The 25,189-nt window shown below is 45.3% G+C and overlaps 3 protein-coding genes across 12 annotated transcripts in view; 2 read left to right on the forward strand and 1 right to left on the reverse strand.

Annotated features, from left to right (window-relative positions):
* The window catches only part of LOC111923796 (uncharacterized), a 108,286-nt gene extending 96,548 nt beyond the window's left edge, over positions 1 to 11,738 (forward strand). Inside the window, exons 11-13 of one of the 6 annotated variants that reach the window (XM_086902158.1) lie at positions 8,653 to 8,752; positions 9,233 to 9,714; positions 10,513 to 11,738. The gene's annotated coding sequence lies outside the window, so the exon portion shown is untranslated. Of the gene's footprint in view, positions 1 to 8,563 lie in introns of all 6 variants that reach the window. The other 5 variants (XM_086902147.1, XM_086902116.1, XM_086902125.1 and 2 more) reach the window with 5 other exon arrangements.
* Positions 11,739 to 12,309: 571 nt separating this feature from the next.
* On the reverse strand, positions 12,310 to 15,027 carry LOC147655721 (uncharacterized). Its single transcript, XM_086898420.1, has 3 exons — positions 14,979 to 15,027; positions 14,528 to 14,693; positions 12,310 to 13,493 (listed from the first exon to the last, which is right to left on the reverse strand). Exons 1-3 carry the CDS (start codon positions 15,025 to 15,027, stop codon positions 12,503 to 12,505), a joined length of 1,206 nt encoding a protein of 401 aa, XP_086754546.1. The 3' UTR covers positions 12,310 to 12,502.
* The window catches only part of HIVEP1 (HIVEP zinc finger 1), a 127,869-nt gene continuing 115,220 nt past the window's right edge, over positions 12,541 to 25,189 (forward strand). For 2 of the 5 annotated variants that reach the window (XR_015290453.1, XM_086902014.1), the window contains exons 1-2: positions 12,541 to 12,892; positions 17,137 to 17,283. Coding sequence is in view for 3 of the 5 variants with exons in the window: in XM_086902014.1 (XP_086758140.1) it covers positions 17,244 to 17,283 (40 nt within the window). In the remaining 2 variants the exon portion in view is untranslated. Of the gene's footprint in view, positions 12,893 to 13,426; positions 13,516 to 13,915; positions 14,213 to 17,136; positions 17,284 to 25,189 lie in introns of those variants that run through there. The other 3 variants (XM_086902036.1, XM_086902025.1, XM_086902058.1) reach the window with 3 other exon arrangements.

The raw sequence follows: 25,189 nt of genomic DNA on the forward strand, positions 1-25,189 counted from the left end.
TCTCTGCAGCAATATAAGGCATAACTGGGGTGGGGGGCTGGTGGTGGGGGGAATAGAAAAAGGAAATGTTTTCTAAATCAGGCCCATAACCTGAATCTTATGTCAGAAGTGAACAAAACAAGTTTCCTAGCTGAAGGTGGAGTCTGAAAGCTTCTTTGATTTGTGCCAGCCGGTGGTCCCAAGAGCACACTGAAAGGAGAAGCAAATAGCCTGAGGACAGCAACCAAGCACTGACTAGTGGTGAGGATGCCCTAGTCTTAATCCTTATGCCATCCTCAGAGAAGATAAAAGGATATATAAGGTGCTCTGCTAACTTCATATTAGCAAGTTAGGCAACTCCCCCAGAGTGAAGCCAGATGGCTTTCAGGTTTTGGTTTGTCTCTGCTATTCCAAAAGACTGTAGTGAAGATATGTGGGCTGAGCTGGGAAACCTGCCCTTCTGCTCTGGTGCACCTTGAGTGATATTCATGTATGAAATGCATCTGTTTTGATTGAGAAGGATTTACCAATGGCAAAGAGGCTTGACATTGGCAGTACAATCATTCCTCACCACCTGGTACTGTGTTCTGCACTGAAGGAAGGATTGAAAGGTAGTTAGAGCTCAAGAACCATTTCATAGAAATTTAAAAGACAAGAGGTGCACCACTAAAGTGACATGGGTGTTGAAGCCTTGAAATCCCTTACAAGACACTTTACCACACAAACCTTCCCTGAGGGAACTGTTTTTTGCCTGTTGGGAGAAAAATAATCTATTCTTCTTTGAATGAGAAAAACTGAGTTAAAATTGGAAATAATCTTCTGACAAACTGCACCACAAAGGTGGAGAAAGCTTCCTGTCACACTCTTGATGTGATAACCTAGAATAAATGCCAGTTGGTTGAAGAAGCTGTCCACATGGTAACCATTCATGCTATATACAAGTGATGCAATTGATTTTTGTAATCCCAGACAAAAGTAGACTCTTCTGAAGCATTGTCAGCCCGTGAAAAGCTTCCAAAGACCAAAGCTGCTGCTGAAAAGCCAATGGTGTGGCCAGCTTCCAGCTTGGCATCTGCTGCTAATGTTCCATCTACCTAAAATTGTCATTATAACATAGTTAGAAAAGGCGTTTTTCATTTCCTGCTCTGTACTGATGTGTAGAGTTACTGTGTGCTGTTAGCAACTAAGTGCTGGTTTTCACTTCAGGAACAGATGCCTTTTATTGAAGGCTGGATCCTGGCAGCCCCTCCATAATTACAGAGATGGAAAAGGGTGCAAGGAGCTGCCTGGACTCAAACGCGCATGTGCGATGCTCTTTCTATCAAGTTTGGTTTTCTCTTTTCACTGTCCTCATCTTTGGTTTCTCAGATGGCTTCTCTTCTGATAAGTACACGCTTATTGAGAAGAGGAGCCCTTGCTGCATCTCTCCAGCACATGAGAATGTTCCCGGGTGCAGGTAGCTGCAGTCCCTGCCCAGATCTTCCTTGTGTGAAATTTTTGGTTCAAGCTTTATGGGCTGCTCTGTAGTTTCTAAAATATTTCAGACCTCCTCCACTAAGACATGCTAGGCAGCTGCCAGTCTCTAAAGATCAGGGCATGATGGGCACTCACGGTGGCCAGAGTTTAGTGTGAATCAGACTCATTTTCTCTGAAGCAATTTGAGAAGCTGAAACTGTCCTTGTCCTCTACCTGGATAATCTCTTCCTGATGGTGGTCATGAATCATTCTTTAATAACTCTTCCACAGAGATGGTTTTGGCATTCTGTTGAGTCATCTGTGTAATCTGGGAGGGTTTGCTGTACGCTGGCTCCACACCTGCATTTTCCAGAACAGTCCAGTGGGAAATGCCCCGTGCAGTCACTCGCGGTGTTCTGAATGTGGTACCATGCAGCATTCTTGGTCACCCCATCTCTTTTCAAAAGTAATGTAGCTATTGTAGCATTCTTGCTTTCCAGGTTTCAGCTAAGCCAGGTCATAATCACATGTTTACTGTGAGGCTGTTTCTGCTGGCTGAAGATAATTCCTCTGTGAGGTCCTGGTCCAAGTGCGGAGGTCTCCATTCCCACTGATCAGCCAGCAGGTGGAAATGTGTTTACATACACCATTTGCTTCTTTACAGAATGAACTAGGTAATCTCAAACCACTGAAGAAGGCAGTCTGAACTAGCCCATGTGCAGTAGAGCAGCTCAGGGTGTGTCCACACAACCCCTTCTGCTGGCAAAGAAGGAGCTGTGAACTTCAGGTGGGACTCCGACACACAATCACAGCTGAAAATGTAATGTGAGTAGCAGACATTTACCCACAGCCTGGAAATCCATCTGACTTCAGCCTGGTCCATTTGAGGTAATGGTAGCACATGGACAGGCTTTTAAATATTAAAAGATTCCAACAGAAACTAAATTAAAAACTAATTATACAAACTTGCAATGAAGAAGGAAGAATAAATATAATAACTGAACTCTATTAAGGGATTTGCATTTGTACGGGAACATTTGCAAAACTTAATGTTTTAAAAATTGTTTCAGATAATTTGGCCAGTAATAATTATCACATAAAATCAGACTGTAAACACAGAGAAAACCAAATTAAGCTGAGACATGAGGTAAAGTAAGTTATTAATAAGAGTCATTGTTTCGTATTTTGTATACTTTTTTCCAACAGCCCTGAAATGTCTTACTGCAGGATAATTAGAATATAATCTTGTTCCAAGAAATCCAGCGCTTGCAAGCCCAGCCCTGTGTGTGTTTGCATTCAAGTCTGTCTGCACACTGCTTGGAACAACCTGACTGATGTGCCAGATACTCACTAGTAACTATTAGAGAGCAAGGAGAAGGCAAACAGCACTAATTTTACAGTTTATTTCTAACTTAGGAAGGAGTACAGGTGCCATTAAAGGCCATAAAAAATAGAGAGCATCTTGGAAAAGTTATCCTTGTGGAATGGAAAGATCAAAGGGAGAATCAATATGGGGAAAATAGTCTAAAAGTGAGCATAACAGGTAGTAGTAGAAATACAATGCAGTAATGCAAATAAAAGAATAAAAAATTTAAAAAAGGATGTGGAAGGATGTTGAAAGTGCAGAACAATTCTTTCCAGATTTATAATGATTTGTAGACACTAGAAAGAAACTAGAAAGTTCTTAAATAAATTTTAAAGTAGCCTGGATGCAAGTTGGAATGCAGCCCATATTATTTGCAGCTTGAAACTTTTGCCTAAAAGTACTTGTAATCCCTTTATTACAGCTGTCTTTCTTTAACTTCTTAGTATTTTGCGTGCTATGTGACATCATACAGATTTTTAGAGTTAAGGTCTATTCCAAGCCTTAGAGGTTCTAAAATCATAAGCCAGATATTTGGAAATTGAGAGGGGGGCTTAAGAAACAGAGAATTAGTAAAGTGACAAATAGGTTGTTTGTGTATATATATATATATATGTGTGTGTGTGTGTGTATATTTTGCAGTTTCTTTCGCTCATTCTCTCCATCAGGCTCCTGAGAACACTTAATATTTCTCAATAAACCTGGCCAGCCCCATCTGGGACCTCCACCCAAGAACCTTAGAAGGGAGCAGAGCCCTGTTTTAGTTCACCTGAGGACTGTCAGCATCTTCTTGAGCTGTTGGGGGGTATTTTGGTCTTCAGCTCAGCCTGGCTAGGACTTGCTGTGGAGACCTTTTTTTGGATCTCATTGTCTGCACTAGCTGCCCAGCCTAAATTGGGCACTGTCTTATCATCATGACCCTACTTGGACATCATTGGACCTGACTTATGAAGTGGCCTCCTGGTTCTGCCTTTCTGGTTTAATCTTGGATCCGCCCTGTCAGCATGCTTTTGCCTTACGGTCTGGACTCTTGGTTGCTCTCTCTAAGCCCATCCTGCTTGGCTAACTTGAGGCTGCAGGGCAGGCTATGGGGTCACCTCAGTTCCTGGCTTGCCATCCCTTGAAGAAAAGACCTGCTTTTGCTGTTCTCTCTTCTGCTTTCTTCAAGTGTGTGTGTGTGTGAGTGCACAGAGGTGAGGTACTGTGCTATCACAGTGACAGAAGGTGGTGGCTCCTACCTACTCTACAGAAGTGCTGTAACTGAAGTCATCTCTTTGCCTAAGGAAGAAGGAGCTGTAGTTAACTGCTTTTCCCCTGGAAAAGCAGGGAAAGTAGCAGCAGAAGGCAGCGATAAGGAATAGAAGTCTCTGGCATCATTGCTATATTATCTGCACCACAGGAGAAAAATATAGATAATAGTTTTATTTTCAGATGTGAAGATCTGTGGTTCAGATTTAGCTAGAGGACTTTGCCCACAAATATAGATAATCCTCTATTCAGTGTTTCACTTCACTGAAAAGCCTTGCTTGTTTAGGTAAGAAATGTGCACTGACGTGCCTCATGTGTTTCCAGAGCTCAGTGTTTAGGTCATACTCGGTACTTCTTATCAGTCAGACTGATCCACTTGTGTTTTATAGGTCAAGGGGACTGGGATTCTGCAGTAAGCTTCCAGAATCACCTTTTGATCACTTTTTGTCGCTGCATCCAACCAGCTCCACAATATCAAGGAATGTTTTTGGCTTCGGTAGCAACACGACTGGGCAGCAGGTCCCAGATTTGAAAACAAGAAGAAGCTATTTGTATTGCCATGTCTTCTCTGTGCTTCCACTGGGAGCTGCTTAAGAGGTATCCACCAAATGGTCAGCCCAGAGGGAAGATGACAGAGAAATGAGTGGAGAAAGTTTCAATCTTTCCTTTCCTAACCTGCAACTTCTCGAGATACATCCAGACTGGGAAAAATAAGATGGAACACAGTGTCTCCTCATGCAGCCTGGGTAGGGAGAAGGTGCTTTGAAACTGGGAGAGAAGTAATGTGGAGAAACACTGGATAAAGAGACAAAACACAGCAGGAAGACAGGTCCTGGGAATGGGAGTAGGGAATGAAGTAGTTAAAAAGAAAGTGTAAGTGGGAAGGGTATATTAAAAAGAAAGTTTATTTGCAGCCTCTGGGTCAAAAAGGGGAGATGAAAAGGTAGGTTCCATGAGTTTGGCCTCCATAAGCCATTATCCTGCTTACTTTATTCTGCAGTCCATAGCAGTGAAGTGTTTCTGCATCTCTTAGTTTGTGTGAATAATATGTTCTTGGCATCAGCTTTGGTTTTAATGTGATTGGTTTTTAAACATAATTAGAAGTGTTTTTACAGCTTTGTGTATTTCTGTTTAAGAGACAACAAAAAGTAATGCGTGTTTTTTTTACCAGAGAAAGAGCTCTAAAACATTACATCAGAATGGCACTACTGCCTTGATAATAAGGATATGCATGATGGAACATTGCAGAATTGGCTCTGAATGTTTGCCAGCAAAGCCTCTGACTCAACAGAAAGCACAACCTGTGGTTTGTTAGCCCCGCTGACCTCGGTGCCTCATTGTGCAAGCAGTTCACAGGATCAGATACCCCAAAATCGAGCCTTAGATGGGGGAGGAGGTGTTAAGTAATGTTTCAATTATGAACTTTCTTGATTTAGTAATATTCACTTTCCTTTTTCATTTGGAGTTTACTGTGGAGGCTACAGTAAGATCATCAGGGACTCCAGGAATGCATGGTCCCACTAAGCCAAGGGGATAACTCACATGCTCAAATGATGCCTGTAAAACTTGATACAAGAACCCCTTATGCACATGCTCTGGTTTTCTGAGAGTGCATTAGTGGGACTTAACAGACACACAAATTCTTTCCTGAAGATAGGCACAGGAAAAATTACTCCACAAATGAAATGCCTCTCCATAGAGGGATTCACAGCTGTGCTATGTACTCTTCCCCCTCACTGCACTCTAGTGCCTGAAGCCTTTGGGGAGCTGAGCTGTTCTTCACAGGCTTGTCTCCTATCTGTGTCCAGCATCTGCCTCGTGTGGCTTGGTTCTCTTTATCTCAGCTGGCCTGGCCTCCATGATGGATTTCTTCTGGTCAAGCAGACAAACCCAGTATTTTTAAGAAGTGAGTGCACAGAGTTTTTGGGTTTTATAGGTTGACTGGCTGCTCCTCCTGTAGCATTTTTATGTCCATAATATAATCTAAGCATTTTGAAGGGCCTTTGGCAATTTAAGCCAGTGGAAGATTCAGTGTATTCTGCTTTTTCATGTGTTTCCATGAGCTTATCTGCAAGTTTAACAGTGCATCAGTGTCAGATTCTACTTTCCACAAATGTACAGACATTTAATTCATCAGAATGGCTGTTCCACAGTTTGGTCCAAATAATACGTAAATATTTTTAATTAATACATATTTTTGTGACTTTAAAAAGGCCTTAACACTTGCTGTAAAGACAGGGCTGGGGAATGATTCACTTCTGAAGGAAATAGTGTGCTGTTTCTGTTGTACCACTTCTTAAGCCAACAGACAGCTTTGAGACCTGCTGCTGCACCCTAGAACATGTTTTGATGTTGCCTTTCAAGTGTTTAAACGGAAAATAGAGTCAGTTGTGAAATGTCTTACTCCTTTTTGATGAAAAGGAGCTTCAACTGGAAAGTGACAAAGCCATGGCACAACTCTCTGGAAGGGGCACAATGTGCAGCTGGAGCTGAAGAAGTCCGTGTGGATGCTGCCAAGCCAGACTGGAGCAACAGCTTGGATCAGGGGGAAACAAGGCTGGATGCTGCAGCAGCCATTGGCTGATCCATGAAAAACCAAACCCAAATTATTTCTCTCCTACTGCTGTGAGAAGCCAGCCTTGTCCCATGCTTCTTATTCGTATCGCTGTAGTTCTCCTTCGTCTGTCTTTCCTCTGTCTTGTACTCTACATGGGTAATTGTTTATCAATGTGTGAAAATGGGTAAGGGATGCAGTCATACTGCTGTGATAGGATTTTTGGAAAATGAGATCCATGGCTGTTACAGTGTAGGCCTTGTGAAATTTTGGGACAGCAGCAAGGCTGCAAGTGCTGTGTCTTCAACTTGCATTTGTTTCCGACAGTGTGTATTTAAAATTTTTCTACACTCCTCAACATCGGAGTTTGACCTTGTTAGCCTTAGACTAATAAGATTTATAAAACCACTGGCGACAACCAGAGAAAATGATTTTTCAGGAGACCCCATAAACAGGGAAATTACATAGAACCACGATAATTCAAAGCAAAACCATATGTTTAATTATTGTTGTAGCCATTTGGATTTAAGGATGACTGAACATCTTTAAATGATAGAGCATGGCTTAAGAAAGGTGAGCTCTGTGGTTTGTGATACACCACGGCAAATATTCTCTGTACTATTTGAATGCCATTTCATAGTTCTGAGGAATAAAGGCTAGAGGAACTTGAAGCTTTGTTGTTGAGCTGTGCCTAGTGATCTGCAATATGCCTACAATCCAGCAGTAGGATTCAATCCAATTGATTCCAGTAATCAAATAAATTTTAACATATTTGAGAATTTTCCATAGAATGGGGATTATTTTCCCCTTTGTGGATTTCTTCTAGTTATACCTGTACCTGTAAGGAGGCAGGTGAAAACCTTTCCACAGAAAATAACTATGTTTTGCTTATTTCCTTTTAACCCTGCAACCTTTGAGCTGCTAAGCTAACTTAACGTGCTCAAAAAGTGACATTTAAAAGACCTCTCCCACACATGTCTGTGACAAACAATACTAGAGGGCCACTGAATGGCAAAAATACTTGGGGAAGAAAGCATGGGTTGGAATGCTTTTTTATCATTCAGATATGTTAAAATGTTTGTGGTTGAACCTAAAGAAAAAGCATACCACTGAAGGCATCTTGGCAAGGTGCACTTGTGTTAAGTGCCTCATGTGTCTCCTGTTTCTTTAACTGATAATATAAAAGGCTTAGGGAAAAATGCTGGCAAACCACACTGTATTTAAATGAACAGTTCAGAACCTAGAGCTACTGAGAAAGAAAGATCAGAGTGAACTGGTGGGGTGAGGTAAAAAGGAGATGCAGTGGAAAATATGAGCAACTTCATGAAAAAGTTCAGAAACCTGTCTAACTCAGAAGTAAAAGTACCAGGGTGGAAGGGAGTAAAAGGGCTGTGAGTGTGCAGAGTCTGCTGACCTACAGAGAAGCAGCTCTTTCTGAAAAGAGAGAAGCAATTTTCAGTGGAAAGCCAAAAGCTCTGGGACTTGCTTTTCATGGGTACATCTACACTAACTTCAGAGCACCGGCCCAAGCTCAAACTTGCCTCGTGTTTGGACACAAGACTCTGCTCAGGGCCTTGGGTGAGCTCCATCTCTGGGAGGAGGTGGGGAGCCTTTGCTGGCTCAGTCCTTTAATATAACCCAAATGGTATCATACCATGCACTTCAGAGGAGCCTTTGCCTTCTCACAAATCCTCCATTCCAGCTCTCTTAATTCTGTGTGGCAATTATCTCCCTTCACAAAAGTGCTTAATGTCACATCCCACAAAACCCTGCTGGATGTGTGGTGTGCTGAGGACAAGGCATTCATAGGATGCCAGTGGTCCAGCCTGCTCCTTATCCTGCTAAGGGCAGGTCAGAAGCAGCAAGGCCACACCATCTGCCCGCCACTGGGGCTTCCTCTTGGACAATAAGGCAACAGTGGTTTAACCAGTACAATTTTAACCATTTTTTGTTTTTCTCCTTAGACTTTGGCATGCTGTCACAAATGGTTTGGCCAAACACGGGCCAGCCTGGAAAATGCTGAGGGTGACTCCCTGTCTCTTGGCCTCATCAGGTGTCTCTGCGGGGAGGATGCTGCATGAGGTGTGGGCTCAGCACTAGTCTCACCAGGGCTTGCAGTACTGAAGGACACCTCACAGGGACTCTGTTAGCAGGTAATTCTTTTATTGGTTGCTTTGCTCTGTGGCTGGCCTCTTGTCTGATCTCTGTCCTGTGACCAGCCACATGAGGCCTCATGCGCTGGGAGGGAAGAAGGCTGATGTTGGGCTGTGGTGGTGGTGGTTAAAGTAGGGTTGAAGTAGAATTTCTTCCCCTGCCTCCATGGGCTGTCCTGTGATTACCCTTGGGGAAGCACCCCAGCAGTTGTGACTCTTCCAAAGAGAGAGAAGGACAAAAACTCACCAAAGAGATTTTAGCATGGCCTCTTAAATGTAGGTACTGCTGTCTGAGACGGTCTGATATCATTAAGATGAACATGATGTATAAAGTAGATACGGTATCAGTGATGTTGAAGTTCATTGAAATGTTTGGTTAATAATACCTGGAAAAAAAGGTGAAGCTCTGTCAGTGAACTGTGCCCTGTATCACATGATTAACCCAAAGCTGGACAGATTTGTACCTCTTCTTGCCCACAGGAGCTCATACCAGGTACCACCACACAGAGCTGCAGTGTACACACATAAATAAAAAAGAAGGTTGTGCCAAAATTCTTCATGAACAGTTTGCATTATTTAATGACAGTTTCTCCAAATCAGAAAGAACTGAGCCAACTTATGGGATAATGAAAAGCAGCCCCTACCTTCAGGGCACCCTGAGAAGGGTGGGGATGAAGGATATTGCCATGCAAAATGTCCCAACAAAGACCAGCTTCTTGTTTGGAGCTGCAGGCTGGGAGGAGCAGTGCATGGCCAGGTCCCTGCTGTTGCCCTTGCCTGCCTGCAGGAAAGTGTGTGGCTGCTGCTGACAAGGAAGAGTTGTGAGTATCTGGGATGACAGCTACTGCTACAGAAAAGGGGTAAATGACCTCCCCTCACATCAGTCGTTGCTGCCCTATCTCTCCAGCCCTGCTGCAGGAGTGGCAAGCCCTAGGAAAGTTCTAAGCACCCACTGGTACCAGGTAAGCCAAGATCCTCTGACTTTTATGTGAGTAGTGCTCAAAGAGAAGCCTCAGAGCATAAGCTAATAGGCAGCAGTTCTTTTAGTGAAACCTTTATGTTAATAAAATACAGACTACTTATGGAATTTCCCTTCTCTGAGAAAATCTCAACTTCTATAGAGAACAGCACTCAGGCTTGTTCTTTTTCTTTTCAGAACTTCAGAAGTTCCCTCAAAAATTCCCCGAAGCCTTAATAATAATGATTTTCAGTTGCATGTCAGGATGTAATGTACAATGTAAAGTTTTCACATTTGATGCTCAGCATAGTTAAATTTACCACAGTGCTTCACATTCAATTTATTCCAAGAATTCTAGCAAAATCACACACTGTTCAACCAGAGATTTATCATGGGGTGCTTAACAATGAATTATTCAAGACTACCTAATGTATCGTGGCTTCTTGAGAGCTTAATGTGTGTATGTGTATATATTTATACATAAAATACCTGTGAGCCATTACAGAAAACCAGTTTCTGAGCGAGGTTTCAAAAGTAAAACTAGAGGATGTTTAAAAATAGGTATCCTCCTGAAAATACAATGAAATTTTACAGAGAAGAAAACCTCAGTAATCTTCCCTGTTCAGCTATACACACAGTCATTTAAAGACGATCTATATCCTGTAGGACTCCTTTTAGGTGAAATTTTAAAAGTATCTAAATTCTGCAGTGAAGGTGTTGTTGTGCTTTTTTTCCTATGTGCATATTGATGTGGCATTTCAGATCTCACTGAAAAGTTTTAAAGAATTTCCCTCATTTGCAGGTTTGAGAAGATTACTCTGTGCCTCCTACTAGCAATCATCCACAGTACTTTTCCCTAAGTACTTTACTGAGTGGGTATGCACTTCCTTTTTACTGATGGAAAAACAGAAAGAAAAAGATGAAATGATCTGCCCCGGATAAACAGCTTGGTATGCTGCCTTTTCAAAGCCTTTAGGATTGCATTTTTTACCTGGCCAGGGGCAGCCTGCTGGAACGACACTAAACTGGGCTCAAGGCAGCTCTTCAGTCCTTAGTTCTGCTTGCTCGAGGGGAGCAGGCTGAGGAGAGTCCCCAGCTCACAGCTGCCTCTTCGGCTGCTTTTTCAGATGGCCGTGGAAATAACCCCAAGGGGCCAGACTTTCAGTTCTTCGTTTTGCCCTCTGACCCAACCTGACTTTGAGATGACTGGTTTTATGTTCGAGGGTGGATCAGCTGCCACCATCTGATACGCATCCCTGGGGACCTGACTCCTCTTTGACGCTTCATTGAGTCTTGTTAAGACAGTTGTGCTTGTTTGCAGAGGAAGGGCACCTATTATATTCCTGTGCACACATCACACATCGGTGTGATGAGAGGGCTGGATTTTCAAACTCATGGGTGGGAGGCAGTTTGACTACTTCTGGTAGCAGTAACTTTCCCGCTGGCTGGAGGGGGTTTTCTATGGTCTTATTTCAGCTTGCAAGCTGGAGCATCTATTTCGAACTTATTCAGGTCCTTGTGAAGAGATGAGTAACCTAGAACTCCCTTTGGAGCCAGCAGCAGCTGGGATGGCTCCTTTTTCCTAAGGCATCTTATGAGGAAGAGTCAGTATCTGACGCTTTGTCCCTGATGACTCTGGTGATCACAATCTGAGGCTTTCAGACAATGAGTAGCAAAGAAGGAGCGAGATGCTATGTGTCCCAGAGGCCTGCAGGACAGAGTTTAAGGGACAGCTGAGCAGAACAAGTAGAGCAAGTAGAGGTTCAGACCTAGTTTCTGAGGTCGCTTGGTCTTGGTTTTGTGACTGGTCAGACTCGGTACACTAATTTAAGTTTATGGCACCAGGATCATATTCATGCTGATGTGTTTAGGGTAACAGCAATTTTGTTCATTAGCAAGTCAGAGCCCCAAGTCTAAAAGCCAGACAAAGGAAGAACAAGGGGGTAGGGGGGCAGACAAGGGGGAAGACAAGCATTGTCTTTTAACAATAAAGAATCATTGTTTTCTTGTCCAATAGAAGTAGCAGAACGCATTTCTCCTGAGGGTCTGATTTTTCCATGAATCTCCAGTTCAGCTATGAATTCTGTCTTTTGCCCTAACCACCAGTTGCAGACTAGCCAGGGATTTCACTTATTTTTGCCTCCCGTGTTGCCTCTGGGCAGGACGTAGGACAGGTTACCCACAGCAGAGAACCTGCCACCATTGTAAGCTGTAAGTGTTCTCAGAATATAATTCAAGTGAATTTAAGACGAGAAATAGCCCAGAGACAGCGCCTGTGGCCAAAAACTCAGGCAGAAGTGGTGTCATGTCAGTCCACAGCTATGCAGTGAGCTACTCTGCATCTTCCTGCCTTGGTTTGTCCCCTGTGAAATGGGGATTAAAATACTCATCTGTCTTACACGAATGATTAAACGTAGGTTGAAAGAAGGACCTGTAAAAACCTTGAAAACTCTGAGAATGGCGGTCCTGTTCGCTTAAGGCAGGATCTGGTCTGGACACTGAACTCCAAAGGGAAGGATGTAGCAGGGCCAAGGTTCTCACAGCTGAGCACACAGGCTGCCAGGGGAGTGCAGGCACGGGAGGAGGGAGAACACGAGGGTGATGCAAGAAATATTTAATTTGGTTTATTTGCTAAAGACATCACGTGCTGGCTTCAAAAGAAAACCCGATGGAAAACCCGAGTGGCAATGAAAAGCTGCCAATGCTGCTTTGTCGGGGAATTTGGGTGCAGAAAGAAAAAAAAAAAGAAAAAGGAAAAGAAAAAAAAAAAAAGAAACGCCAAATCCCCCTCCTCAGTGCCCAAAGCCCAGCCCGGGTCCCCTCGCCTTCTGGAGGGCGGCGCAGCGCTGCCTTGCCCGCGGCGGGGGAGAAGTGAGGGCAGCCCTTGGCCGGGCAGGGTGACCCGGCGCACACACACACACACACACACACACACAGAGACACGTGTGGGCTGTGCACACACACCTCCGCAGCTGATGCAGGAAACCAACCGCGGCGGCACAGCCCCCACCGGCAAAACCCGCATCCCGGGCCAAAAAAGGGGCGCCGCGGCGGAGAGCACGACGCGCCTCCTCCTCGTATTTCCTCCCCCGCCCACTTCCAGCGGCGGAGGGGCTCGCTGCCGCCGCCGGCTGCCGCCCGGGATGGAAAGTTGTAGCCGCGGCGGGATGCGCGCTGTGGCGGTGAGTTTCCCCGGCGGCGCCGGGGCGCGGCGGGCCGGGCGGGCGGGGGCGCGGGGAAGCCCGTCCGGGCGGGCGGCGGGGAGGAACCTCCGGGATCTCCGCTTCAGCCCCGTCTCCCTGCGTGTCCGTCCGTGTGCGTGTGTGTGTGTGTGTGTGTGTGTGTGTGTGTGTGCGCGCCCGGCCGTGCCGGTGCCCCGGGGGCCGGGCCCTGCCAGGGGGGAGCGCGACGCGCACCGCGCAGCGCCCCGAGCGGCGGCGGCGGCGGCTTCGGCCGTCGGGGGGAGGCGCTGCCTCGTGCCGTGCCCGGCGGGGACCCCCCCTTGAGGAGACCCCCGGGAGCCGCGGCGGCGAGCTGCCCCCCTTGCCTCGGGGCAGGGGCAGGGGCCGGGGCGGCAGCGCCCGGGGGCGTCCCCCGCGGTGAGAAGGAGCGGGAGGAGAAAGAAGAGGAGGAGAAGGAGGAGGAGGCGGCGGGGCTGCAGCGGCCCCCCGGCCGGGCCTCCCCCACCGGGCCGCGAGGAAACCCCCTCGGTGACCCCTCCCCCGACCCGGGGAGGGGGCGGGACCGGGAGACCCGGTGACGTCACTGCTCCGGCCGCGCTTCCTGCAATAGAAAGTGAGAGAAGGTAAAACACCCCCCGCCCCCCGCGCTCCCCCCGACGGTGACCGGGGCGCCGGGGGGAGGGGCGGGGCGGGGCGGGCCCGGCGGGGAGCGCGGCTCTCCCCGAGGGGACCCCGGCGGATGCGCCGAGCCCGCCCGTCCTCCCTCCCTCCCTCCCTCCCCCGCCGGGCCCGCCCCGCCTCTCCCGCCTGCCAGGGGAGGCTCCCACTCCCCCGCCCCCCGTTCCCCCACATTGTGTCCCCCCCCCCCCGTCCACCGCCCCACGGCCGAGGGGCAGGGCCGCGATGGGGGCTCCCGAGTGGGACGTGGGGGATGGGGCTCCCGGAGGAGGGGTCTGCTGCCGCGGGGGGCGGGCGCGGCCGGGGGCCGGGGGGCTGCGGAGCGGGGCCGTGCCGGGGGGCGGCGCCTTGGCCGGCCCGGGGGGACGGTGCATGGAGGAGGGGTGGGTGCCGCTGCCGGGCTCTGTGTGTGCGTGTGTGTGCGGGCGCGGTGGCGGCTGTGGCGGCGGCGCTGGGTCATGTTTGTGTTTGAGGTTGTCAAGTGAAGGAGGCTCCCGGCCCCCCCTCTCCCCCCGCTCTTTCCCCCTCCCTCCCTCCCTCTCCCTCCCGCCGCCGCCGCCGCCGCCGCGCAGGGGTCGCCGCGCTCCCCGCCGCTGCCGCCGCCGCCATCAGCCGCCGCCGCCGCGCCGGCCCCTCCGCCAGGTTTGCAGCGGGCCCCGCGGGGGGCGGGAGGGGGCTCGGGAGGCGCTGCGGGGACGGGGCTGCGGGGCGGGACGGCCGCCCCCCTCGGCGTGGAGCTGCGGCAGCCACAACACAATGTGTCCTCCGCCGGCGGCGGGGGGGAACGGGCGGGCAGGGACGGGGAGGACCGCAGGCCCCGATCCCCCCCCCCCCCGCCCCCTCAACCCCCCGCGCTCCAACGCGGCCCCTCCGGGACGCGCGGGGACTCCGCGCTCCGGCTGCGCCCGCCCCGCGCTGCGCCCCGGCTCCGGGTGGGTTTGTCCGGGCGCCCCCCACCTCCGCCCCGGGTCTGCAGCCGGGCTTTCGGGGGCACTGGTAGGCGCGGAGCCCCGGCCCGGCTCCTCTCGGCGCCGCCGCCGTCCCCGCTGGGTGCCGGGCCGCGGCCGCCCCCCGTCCCTCTCCCCCACTTCCCCCCCCACCCCCCCGCGGCATGTGTGCAGCGCTTTGTTCGGTGCGGCGTTGCAGAGGGGTTTTCCCAGGCTCCTCCCTCTTTATTCATTCATGGATTTTTTTGCCTGCCTCCCTCCCTTCCCCTTCCCTTCCCCTCGCAGTCCCGCTCGCACATACCGGCGGCTCCCCGGGCCGGGCTGCCTCCCGCCCCGCTCCCCCATTTTTGGGTGGATACGGGGTGATGTGACCGCTGAGATCGCAAAGGCCCGTTTCTCCCTCCCTCCCCCCCTTTTTTTTTTTTTTTTTTCCTTCTTGTTAAAGAGAGAGAGGGAATGACTTTTGGCGTGGGTCCTGCCCGGTGTTTCCGCCGTGGCTCTCACGGCCATCTCTTCCCCGGAGGAGAGGGTCCTGCTGGCGAGCGGGGAAGCTTGGTGGCATTAAAGCGTCAGTAGGATGTCATTTGTGCTGCAGGGAAACGTCGGGAAGGGCTCCCGATTTACCGAGACCACGGGGGATTTCAAAGTCTCGCTCCAAATAACTTGTGTTAAGAAGTGACGGTGTTTATTAGCGTCTTCAAAAACCTCAGCCCAGCCCCAGGGACTTTCCCAGTCCAGCCAGAGGAAAGGGGCACTGGGGCTCAGGGGCTGCTGGTCGCTTCAAGCCATCCAGCCACTTTTCTCCTTTTCCAGTTCGTGCCTAAGACCCGCAAAGTGGACCTGTTAGCATAAGGTTTTATTTAATTTCTAAATATTTCTGTTACGCTTGTAGATAAAGTGCTATGAGTTAACAGCTTGACAGGCACTGTGCTCTGTTTCAGATTTTTTTCCGTCTTTTTCCTTCAACGTTCATAATACCCTAGCGAAGAACCATTTAGTTAGAATAACATTTTCCAGCTTTCCTTTGTGTCAGTTGCAGTAGGTTTTTTTTTTCTCTTGTTTGGGTCTTTTTATGCAGCAACAGACAAAAGAAACATTAAAAATTAATGATTATATTCCTTAACAGTATGTAGACTGAAGGGGTGGTTGCAAATTGTCTATTTTAATTTGGCTTGAATTAAATTTTCACAAAAACATTGTTGCCTTGAAAAACAATATAAATGACTCTAAATTAATACTTACAACAAATGTTAAAAATTCGACATCCTTCCTCCTTCGAGTAGCTGTCCTTTCAATCAATTTCCCTATATCAGAGACCATTCCAAAGTTCATACAGTTTTAAAAAAAAAAATCTCCTTAGTGCTTACTAAAAAAAAAATCTGTTAACATGAAGTAGTATTACTATCAAAAGAAGCAGAAATCTGTTAGTTTTTAATTTTCTTTAGATGGAAGAGCGTAATTACGCCAGTCATCTTTTTCTTTAAGTTCTTGTGCGTAAGTAGTTTTCCATAGGTCTTTGGGAGATTTCTCATACTGTGTCAGAAACTGAACAGAACGCTTACTGACCTGTTAACAATTCCTAAGAAAGTTTGAATGTAAGAAAGTACAGGTAGGTCAAGAGCTAGTGTGATCCTCTGCTGTACACTTATATTTAGGCAGAAATATCCCACGTGAAATTCTTCCAAACTTACGTGTTCCAAGTAAGGATTCTGTAGGTAACGTTTACAAATAGGATGATGCTTTGTGAGTTTGCCTTCCCCTCCGTACTTCCCCCACCCGAAGCTAAAGATCTGTATCTGAAATCCTGTTGCCAAATTTTGTTTAATTTTTTGGATTTATTTGCATGAGACAAGGCGTTGTTGGAAGATGTTTTCTGGCTGGAAAACAGCTGACAAATGTGGAAAAGTGTTTTAGTTTTCTCATGCTTCCTGAGTAATCTTACAAGGAGTTTCAGCCTCACGTGGAAGACTTTTCTCCACAAAAGCTGTTGGGGAATCCATGCAGTGCAGGTTGTGCAGCCGCAGTGGGAGCTGCAGGTTGGGCTCTGGCTGGCGGGAGCCCGGGGCAAGAGGCCGGGAAGCGGTGCCGACCCTTTGCACAACAAAGGGCACCTGGATCTGTGGCCCTGCCAGGGCACAGGGACACAGCAGGAACCCAGGACTCAGCTGGAAGACCCCAGGTTATGGCACGCATAAGACTGGGAGGGTGTAAAAGCCCGAGGGGTCCTCGAGGAGCCCTCCTCTGAGGCACCAACTTGGGCTGTTACTCTGTTGTTGCACCATGAAAAAATTACCTAAAGGGACCAGAGGTCTGAGACTGCTGTGGGAAACCTGGGTCGAGCCGGCAAGGAAATCTTCTCTGACTGTGTGAGAGTGGATGGAGTCAAGCCCCCTGTGAGAAGAGACTTTGGTCCCAGCCGTGTAACTCTGGTGGTCAGAATGTGACTGCCAAGGTGGCTCCTGGGCTGTCAGACAGGAAAGTTTCCTTCTCAAATCATAGGTGCAGAGATATTTCTTGCTAATTTCCATAGTCATTTGAGGATGAAAGGGATCAGATAGGTATCTTTGTTTTTCTTATTGATGCCTACATCTCATAACTTTCTCTCTCTGTTTTTTTTAGCATACGGATTAACTGAGCCCTTTGACAAGTTTATGGAGCTGCCATCTCTCTGCTTGCTGTACTTTCTGTTTCTGAGAGGAGAAAGTGGTGCATGAGATTAGAGGAAAATGCCTCGGACAAAGCAGATACATCCCAGAAATCTGAGAGGTATGTAGCTCTCAGTTGAGAAGGAAAAACTCTTGGGAAGCTCGGTTGCAGTTTCAATTATGAGGTTAAAGGAATATGTATTTAAGAAGTTGGTTTTTGTTCCAAAAGTAGTTTGTAAGCAAGTTTTAGGAGTTTTCTGTGAGACAGCTCTAGTTTTCACAGAGAAATAACTGGAATATGTCCTTATTCCTGCAGTCTGTGTACTTGACAGCCTTCTTGATATTTTCCAGCTTACAGCAATAGCCAGCATGAACTTTGAAAATGCAAAGGAAGAAGCAGTTTCCTTATCAGAGAATTTACAGTTGAAATACAGGGGGAGGTGGGAAATGGATGTGACGTGGCAGAACTTGACATGCAGCCGGTAGTTGTTTTTCTTTAATAGTTGTCAGTTTGGCTTGGTTTTGAGGGGATCAAAAATCTCCTCCCATGCATGGCTTCTCACTATTTATCTATCACCTGTCACCCCTGCTACCTTTAGCATTGCTAGGTTTGACCTTGGTCTCCTCGCTCTCCTGCCTTTGCACAGCCACGGTAACTTGGCTATAAGGGGCAAGCAGGCAAGAAACCTGCTCTGCAAACTGGCATGCTTACATGTCCTGGCATTTCCTTGACCAAAATCCCACTGCACTTTACCAAGCCCATATGAATGTGAGGAATCTGATCCTATGGATATTTGTTACTGCCTTGGTAAAAGTGGCCCTAGAGGAATTAAATGAGAGGAAAAATGCAGGTCACTTGACGAGCAGACATCCATGTTGAGGGAGAACACACTTCCATCCCCACCCTTTTACCCACTTTTGGGAGAACATGCTTCCACCTGCACCCCTACATGTAGCTGTCATCAGCTCTTTTCAGGTTAATTTTACAATTGCAGCATGGAAGCATCCCTTCAGTGGAAAAAAAGCCATTACAAAACCACAAATATCAACATAAGGCTTTAGGGACAGGAACAGTATTTGATTCTGTTTTTAACTTTTTTTTTGTCAAAACACAGCAAACATCCTCATGTGTCTTAGTTTACAGTTGTGAGTCTCTCAAGGGCTCGTGCATACAGCTGTATCTGAGACCTCGTGTTTGCAGACTCTTGTCATTGCTACCACTAACAGTCTCTGCTGGAGAAGACATTTTTGCAGTGTCTTTATTCAGGAAGTGCTGAGTCGCATTTTGGTATGATGGATAAACCTCTCTCGCAGATCAGGGATTTTATATTTCTCCTTCTTGCTGTATGTGAAATAATAAATCAGAGCTGAGTTTTTAATATTGCTCCTTACCAAGGTGCTGACATAACTGAGCTTATGTTTTCTGATCAAATATGAGAGTGATCTAATTTTAGTACTCTGACTGATATCTACTCTTGTATTGTTTGAAACTTAATAGGAGTTAAATCTATTGTAAAGCTCTCTATTCACTTAAATAAATAATCTAATTAAACTCTTAATTGTGTAAGAAATTAGTTGCCTTTTTTCCTTGCATAATTTCTCCAGTCATTTAGCTTTTATCAACCTTGTTACAGCAGTTTTCATCAGTTCCTATTTTTTTACAACTAATGGAGTTCTTGAATGAATAGAGATGGGTTAAATGTTGAGAAGGGAAATAGCAGTATACAGCAAGCCCATAGTTAGAAATTACATTGGAACAGCTCAATGATTGTCAAAACTATATAGGCTGCTGCAAACTTCCAACACCTTGTGAGCATGTATTGCTACTGTCATGGGTTGTTAAAGGTGAAGTGATTTGAAAAATCAGTTTACTTCTCATTAGTTATACACTTATTTCCATTTCTAGTTTAGATAATGAAGAAAACTGGATTTCACTTTCTTCAGTCGTCTTATCAGTCTCTGAGAGCATTGCAGAAAATATTTGCTTGAACCTTCAGTTTTTGCTGGAACTTGGAACTGTTTCCTGACAGCTTATTTTTGCGTATGCAAAGTTAGACACATCTTAAATTGATACTGTTAACTAACAATTAAAAATTTTAAAAATGGGTGGTTTAGCACTTGGTTTAATCCATGGTAATTAGTATTGATGACAACTAAGTGTGCAAAAAAACATAAATGTATATAGTCGAAGGTGAAACTCAGCAAACTTGAAAACGGAAAAGTATGTTCTGTAACATTTGAAAGATGAAGGTGTAAGATTAAGTAACCTGTGTTTTTATGGGTTTTTAGGTTAAAAGCTATTTTTAAGTTGTCTAAACCTGATAGTCACCTTTTGTACTTTGTACAAAGAACACTCCATGGCCTTACCTGGCTTCTCCTTCCCTGCTGCCAGCTCCTCTCGTTGCCCCATAGCAATCAAATTGCCAACAGCTTTAACTAGACTTGCTCAGAGCCCATCAATGTTTAACTTTTTTGGAGACACCCTTGAGACTCTCTATGCTGTTGTGCGTTAGAAGGGTTGCACTTGCAGTCCAAATCACAGCCTGGAGAATAAATAACCAAATCCAAGAACCTGAAGTATTTTCCCTTAAACAAACCCCAATACAATCCTTCTCCCCACCTGCCAAAAAAACACACAGGAGAAAAACCACCATAGAGATCCCCCCCACACACTCCCATTAGTTAATTTGAGGTTTGCTGCAGTGTAGGAATAAGTTTTGAAGGTTTTAATATTGGCTGTGTTTACTGTAAGCAACCTTATTCTATGAGGAAAATAAAGTAATGTTGTTTAATATAGAGAGCTAAATTTAAGATTTTGTCTTTGTTTTGTGTCATGGCTTGATTTTGCTCATTTTGTATATTCCGTGAGATCTGACAGCCTTTGGCAGAAAAGCAGTGGCCCTAAATTGTTAGGATCAGTGAAGATCCTAATATTCTGAAGATTTCACTGTCTGCTTATAGATGAGTCAATATAGTTCTACACTGACCTGATATTACAGCAGGAAAAGAAACCTATATAAGTAAGACGAGGTATGGGAAACATTATTTTGCAAATAAAAACTGATCTAATTAGTTTTCATGAATGTATTAGTGACATGGCTTTGATGCCTGCTTGTGTCTGAACGAGCATGTTGAATCTGAAGGTAGCAATAAGGCGTGTGCTGTGTTGCCCTTGTTCCATGAGGTTGTTTTGTCACATCAGCCTTCCCTGCTTCTCACTGCAAATCCCTCCCTCACCTGAAACATGTTACCATCACCAGTGGGCTGCTTTGGTAAGAGGAGTCATGCATAGTGTCAGGCTTAGTCTCCTGACCAACATCATAACTTGTGGATCTTCTTGGGGACTTCAGCCCCTGCACTGGGGTTGAATGACTAAAATTTGAGAGAAATTACAGTTTTCCAGGTCTCAAAGAGAGATAAGGATTGGATGCATGGACGTTCTGGAGAGTGTTCAGTAGTTTAAGAGGTGGAGGCCAAAGGTATGCCTGGGAAAAGCCTGGCCTAGGTTGTCCATCAGTGATGTGACTGGAGCTGAGTTCATAAGCAGGTGTTCCTGATGTTGTCTTAGTCTTTTAAAATTAAGGGTATGTATTGTGCTTCTAATCAAAAGCATCACCATTCTTCCTTCAGAAAAAAAAGAGGAAAATATTTGCAAAAGAGGAGAATGCCTGTCTTGCTCAGGCACCCAGAAATCTCATTTTCTTATTTTTCTTTACCGTTTTAGCTCACTAGAACTAACAAAAAGTCTCTTTTGCATGTGGCTGCACCCTGTATTTACATGGCCAATTGATCCACGTGTAACAAATCATTTCACGGAATCTGTAATGTATTCCCAGAAGTACAGTTACATTAGAGGATCCTGCTCTTAGCAGGGCTGAGTAGGTTTGGTTTGTTGTCAGATGGTTGTGAGGAAATAGAAGGAAAAACGACTCATTTTTTTTTTACTTAGAAGTACACAATTGCAGAGTTTAAAATTAAAAGTTTTGTTATGTGTACACTGTTTAACGCAGTGCTGTGATTCATCAAAACAAAACTGGAACAAATATTTTGAATTTTGTCTCTTTCTAGATAAGCTTTCTGTTATTTTTCAGAAGACAAGTTGTTTCTGTTTTTCCTTCTCAATCAAGTATTTCTCTTTGGAAACAATGGCAGACAGGCCCATAATGTTCAACACCACTTCCAAATCTTCTAGCACTTTGCATTTGATAAGAAAATGCAAGTATAATATGAGTAAGTTTGCTGAATAGATTGATAGCTTTGCAGTAATCTGAAAAGCATGCTTAAGTTTGCTGGAAAGCTGTGTATGTTATGGCCTTAAAATATCCAGAAGAGCTGGGCATCTTCTGCTTCTCAAGTGTGAGTTAGCAAAGTCTCTTTGTGTTGTTTTAAGATTGTAATGTGCTTTTAGCGCTGAAATAGGTCTGTCTATGTTGAAAGCTGACAGATTGATATTCCTTATTAGCGTTGGTTGTGTAGTCTGTGTAAGTTATGAATAGATTGGTGTACTGTGCTTTTTTCATGATTTTCATCAAATGGCTTAATAAAAATATTGAGCTTTCTCAAGGCTTGCTTTTAGAATTTGTGCTTGCTTGAGTCAAAAGAAGTAAAAAGGAAAAGAAGTAAAAGCACATTTGACTTTTGGGTCTTGGTAGGTATTGTTTCTGATTCAAAACTGATGCTCTAATTTAGGGGCTGTTGGTACAGTATTCATACATCAGGAGTGCTGGTGGTCTACACTCTGTGGCTTGCTTGTGGGCATCTGTAAAGATGTTGCATATGTGTCTTGCCTAGTTTTCTGGAGCAAGAGTGTGACACAGGTGGAACAAGAAGTCAGAGTTTTGACTTGGTGACTTCACTGCAGAAATACCCCATTATTTGGCAGTGGTTTTTGTTTCTGTGTATCAGATAGCTTCATACCATTTGTTCTACAAACCAAATCTGAACTCAGCGTCTCTCATGAAGGTAGAGAGAATGCATGGGTCTGTTAGTCTGTCAGCAGCTGGAGTACCAGCAGATCCACCTGTAATGCAGTGAATGGACAGATCTCTTGTTGACCACAGAAGTACTCTCTTCCTGTGCATCTTGAGTTTCTCATTTGGGATGTGGAAGGGTAATGTTTCTTGTTTTGTTTTACTGGTTAAAGGTGTAAGATTTTTAGGCTGTGTCTTATGGTGTGTATGGTCCAGCATTTTGCAGATTAGATATCAATGTACCTGCAGACCTTAAATTTTGTTGTAATGCAAATGATGTCTACATGCAAAAAACTGTCCCACATACTCCACTGAGTAAGAAAGGCTATGTTTAAAGCTGCAGCTTGCCACCTTTTCCAATTACCTCTATTGCTCCTGTCTCATTGTGCCGTGTTCCTAAATTTGATCATGTGTTTTCAGCAGGGTGTAGACCTATTCACTGTACAGGTTGGGGTCTTGTGTCAGTAGCTACAGCTGATGGACAAAAGCCTGTTGAGAATGGATTGTAAAGAGGGGAAGGAACAGTAGGGTGGGTAACACTGGTCACTGTTGCCTTGAGACAGCTGTGTTGAATTTCTGCCTCCACCACTGAATTGCTTGTGTTGAGACTGAGAGATTCTGTTACACCAAACCTTTGCAGCCACCCACTAATTGTGAGTGCTGCACTTTGCCTGGCTTGAGATACCCACACACAAGTTCTGAATTTATGCAACCACAGTTGTTCCACTATGGTGACAGTTTGGTGCAAAATACTGCAAAAGTGCAAGGTACATTAAAAAAAAATAATCAAGGTCTAGGTGATGTAAGCTGAAAATCTAAAATCAGCCAACACTTCTGTCATATCTTTTAATCTCTCTCTGTCTCTTAGTCTCTCTATGCCTCTGTTTTCTGCTGTAAACTGAAGATACCAGTACCACATCAGCTTCTAATGACTCAGAAGATGAAGTTGTTAGTGTTGTGAAGCAGACACTCGGTGGCTAAATAACGGAAAAGATGATGCAGAAACTGGTAGTAAACAGAGCCAAGCAGTGAGCACAGCTCAGTTTGCACACTGGCTTTGTTTGCATAAACACCCTAGCTTTTGGCATCCTCCGACTTCTTGCTGCTTCACCTCACAATCTTAACATTTAAAAGGTATTCTTAAAGCTTACTGCCTAGCTTCTAAAATACCAAACTAAAACCTCAAGAAATTCCACCGTATCAAACCACAAACTTCTCCTGTGAGTCATTAACATGTTGAGACCTCAAGCTGCAGTACAGGTTTCTGTTGTGTGACCCGGGCAGCATGTGCTGTTGTGCCCTGCCTGGACCTGGCACAGAGCTCTGGAGAAAGGAATCTCTCCCATCAGTGTGTGTTCATCATCATGTGTCAGAGTTTCATGCTGTTTCCGAGAAAGCCCCTGAAGCCAGGAGGGAATACTCGCTGGTGGGAAAGGTCTCTAGAGAGGAACACCTTTAATGTCATTTCCCAGTTGCTTTTGAGACTGGTTTAAGCCATTGCTGCTGGAATAGGAGGAGGTGTAGTGGTCCTGCCTCCTGCCCACCTCAGATGCTTGTTCCCCATGCACATTGCCCTTCTCACTTGCTGGCCCCCCCGTGGAAGAAGTAGTGGCACCCAGAATGAGTTATGCCAGCATCATCTGGGTTGGTTTTTTGGGCTGGGTTGGTTGGTTGGTCCCTGATGCTGTACACGCTTGCTGGACCCGGTGGCAGTGGCAGACAGTGAGAGCACAGAGGCAGGGGTTGCCTTGAGCCTCTTGCTTGAACTCATGGTGAAACTATGTTGTAAGCCTCTACTTGCCATCTGTGAGCAGCAGATGAGCTTCTTTATTTGCCCAAAAGCAGGTCTAGATTTTCATGAGGATAGCAAAAAAAAAAAACAGTTCCCTGTTTCTGCTTTCCTTGCTTTGCTTTCCAGAACCCTTCTCCTGAAAAATTTCCAAACTTCACAAGTGATGTAGTTTCTTAATGGATGACTTTAATGGTACTGGTAAGCCAGCAGGAAACTGAACTGGTCTCAGCTGACACCTTAATGAAAAATAAAATAAAACACTCCCTCTAAAATTTGGCTTAGACCTTTCATTCAGAATGAAAAAAAAAAAAATTGGTTGAGATTTAAGAAATTAAAAAGGAAGTCCGGAAAACTAAACTTGATTGTAGCTGGCACTGAAAGCTCTGAATGTGTATTTATAGATTTTTGCATATGCATGCTAAATACTGGGAAAAGAAAATTTGGATAATACAAAGAGAATCTGGATATAGACCATGGTGAAAATAGATGCTCTGAAAGGGAGTTAAAATAACATGAAGGAGGAAGGTGTAAGAATGGTATTCCAGCTAACAGGATTGCAAAGAAATACCTGCAAGAATGTTGGTGAAAGTAAAAGAATGGAGAAAGGAGCTTAGTTCTGCTCTTTTGATTTCAGAAAACAACAAATTGTATTTTTATGGAATAGAAAACCATTATAATTGCAGTTAGATATCAGGCTTGAGCTGGAAAGGAATGGTCAATGGTAATGTCAAAAAAATTGAATTCCTATGGAAACAAAAAACATAGCAGTGAACTGGGACTTGAAAACTATATATAAACCAGTTTAGATTTCTTTCAGAATACAGTGAAGTGGAAACAGTGCACGTCTTTCATTCTGCCTCACCTTTACATCTGTATCTTCTTTATTGCTAATTGAGCGTGGAGTAGGAAATGCTACAGAATTTGACATTTGCTGAAGCATGAACTCCAGCGTGTTAGGAAGGTCATGAAGAAAATGGTAGCTGTGAAAAGAGAAACAAAAAGTAAGATTTCAACAGTGTTCTTTCAAGTATTTCTATTACAGCAGGCAGTTGGCTTTGGGATGAAACTAATACCAGTCTTTTGAGGCCAAGAACAATTATACTTTCTAAGAACCAAGCTTTCTTATGAGCATTTAGAGGAATATGGCTTATTAATTAGTTTTCTGGTGTTTTCTAAATCCTTGCATCTCAGAATTGTTATTTGGGTTGCCATGAGTGTGTATGTAAGGTAACTTTAAATGGGGGTGTGTGTGCGTGTGTAAAAAA

This window comes from Cyanistes caeruleus, chromosome 1, assembly GCF_971803275.1.
Source record: "Cyanistes caeruleus chromosome 1, bCyaCae1.hap1.1, whole genome shotgun sequence".
NCBI lineage: Eukaryota > Metazoa > Chordata > Aves > Passeriformes > Paridae > Cyanistes > Cyanistes caeruleus.

Bases quoted from the DNA above. Each gene is read 5' to 3' on its own strand.
- LOC147655721 (XM_086898420.1), bottom strand. From the start codon at position 15,027: ATGGCCGTGAGAGCCACGGCGGAAACACCGGGCAGGACCCACGCCAAA. The intron at 14,694-14,978 runs GTCATTCCCTCT...CACCGAACAAAG, and splicing joins GGGCAGGACCCACGCCAAAA to CGCTGCACACATGCCGCGGG. The intron at 13,494-14,527 runs GTGGGGGGCGCC...TTTCTATTGCAG, and splicing joins GCTGCAGACCCGGGGCGGAG to GAAGCGCGGCCGGAGCAGTG.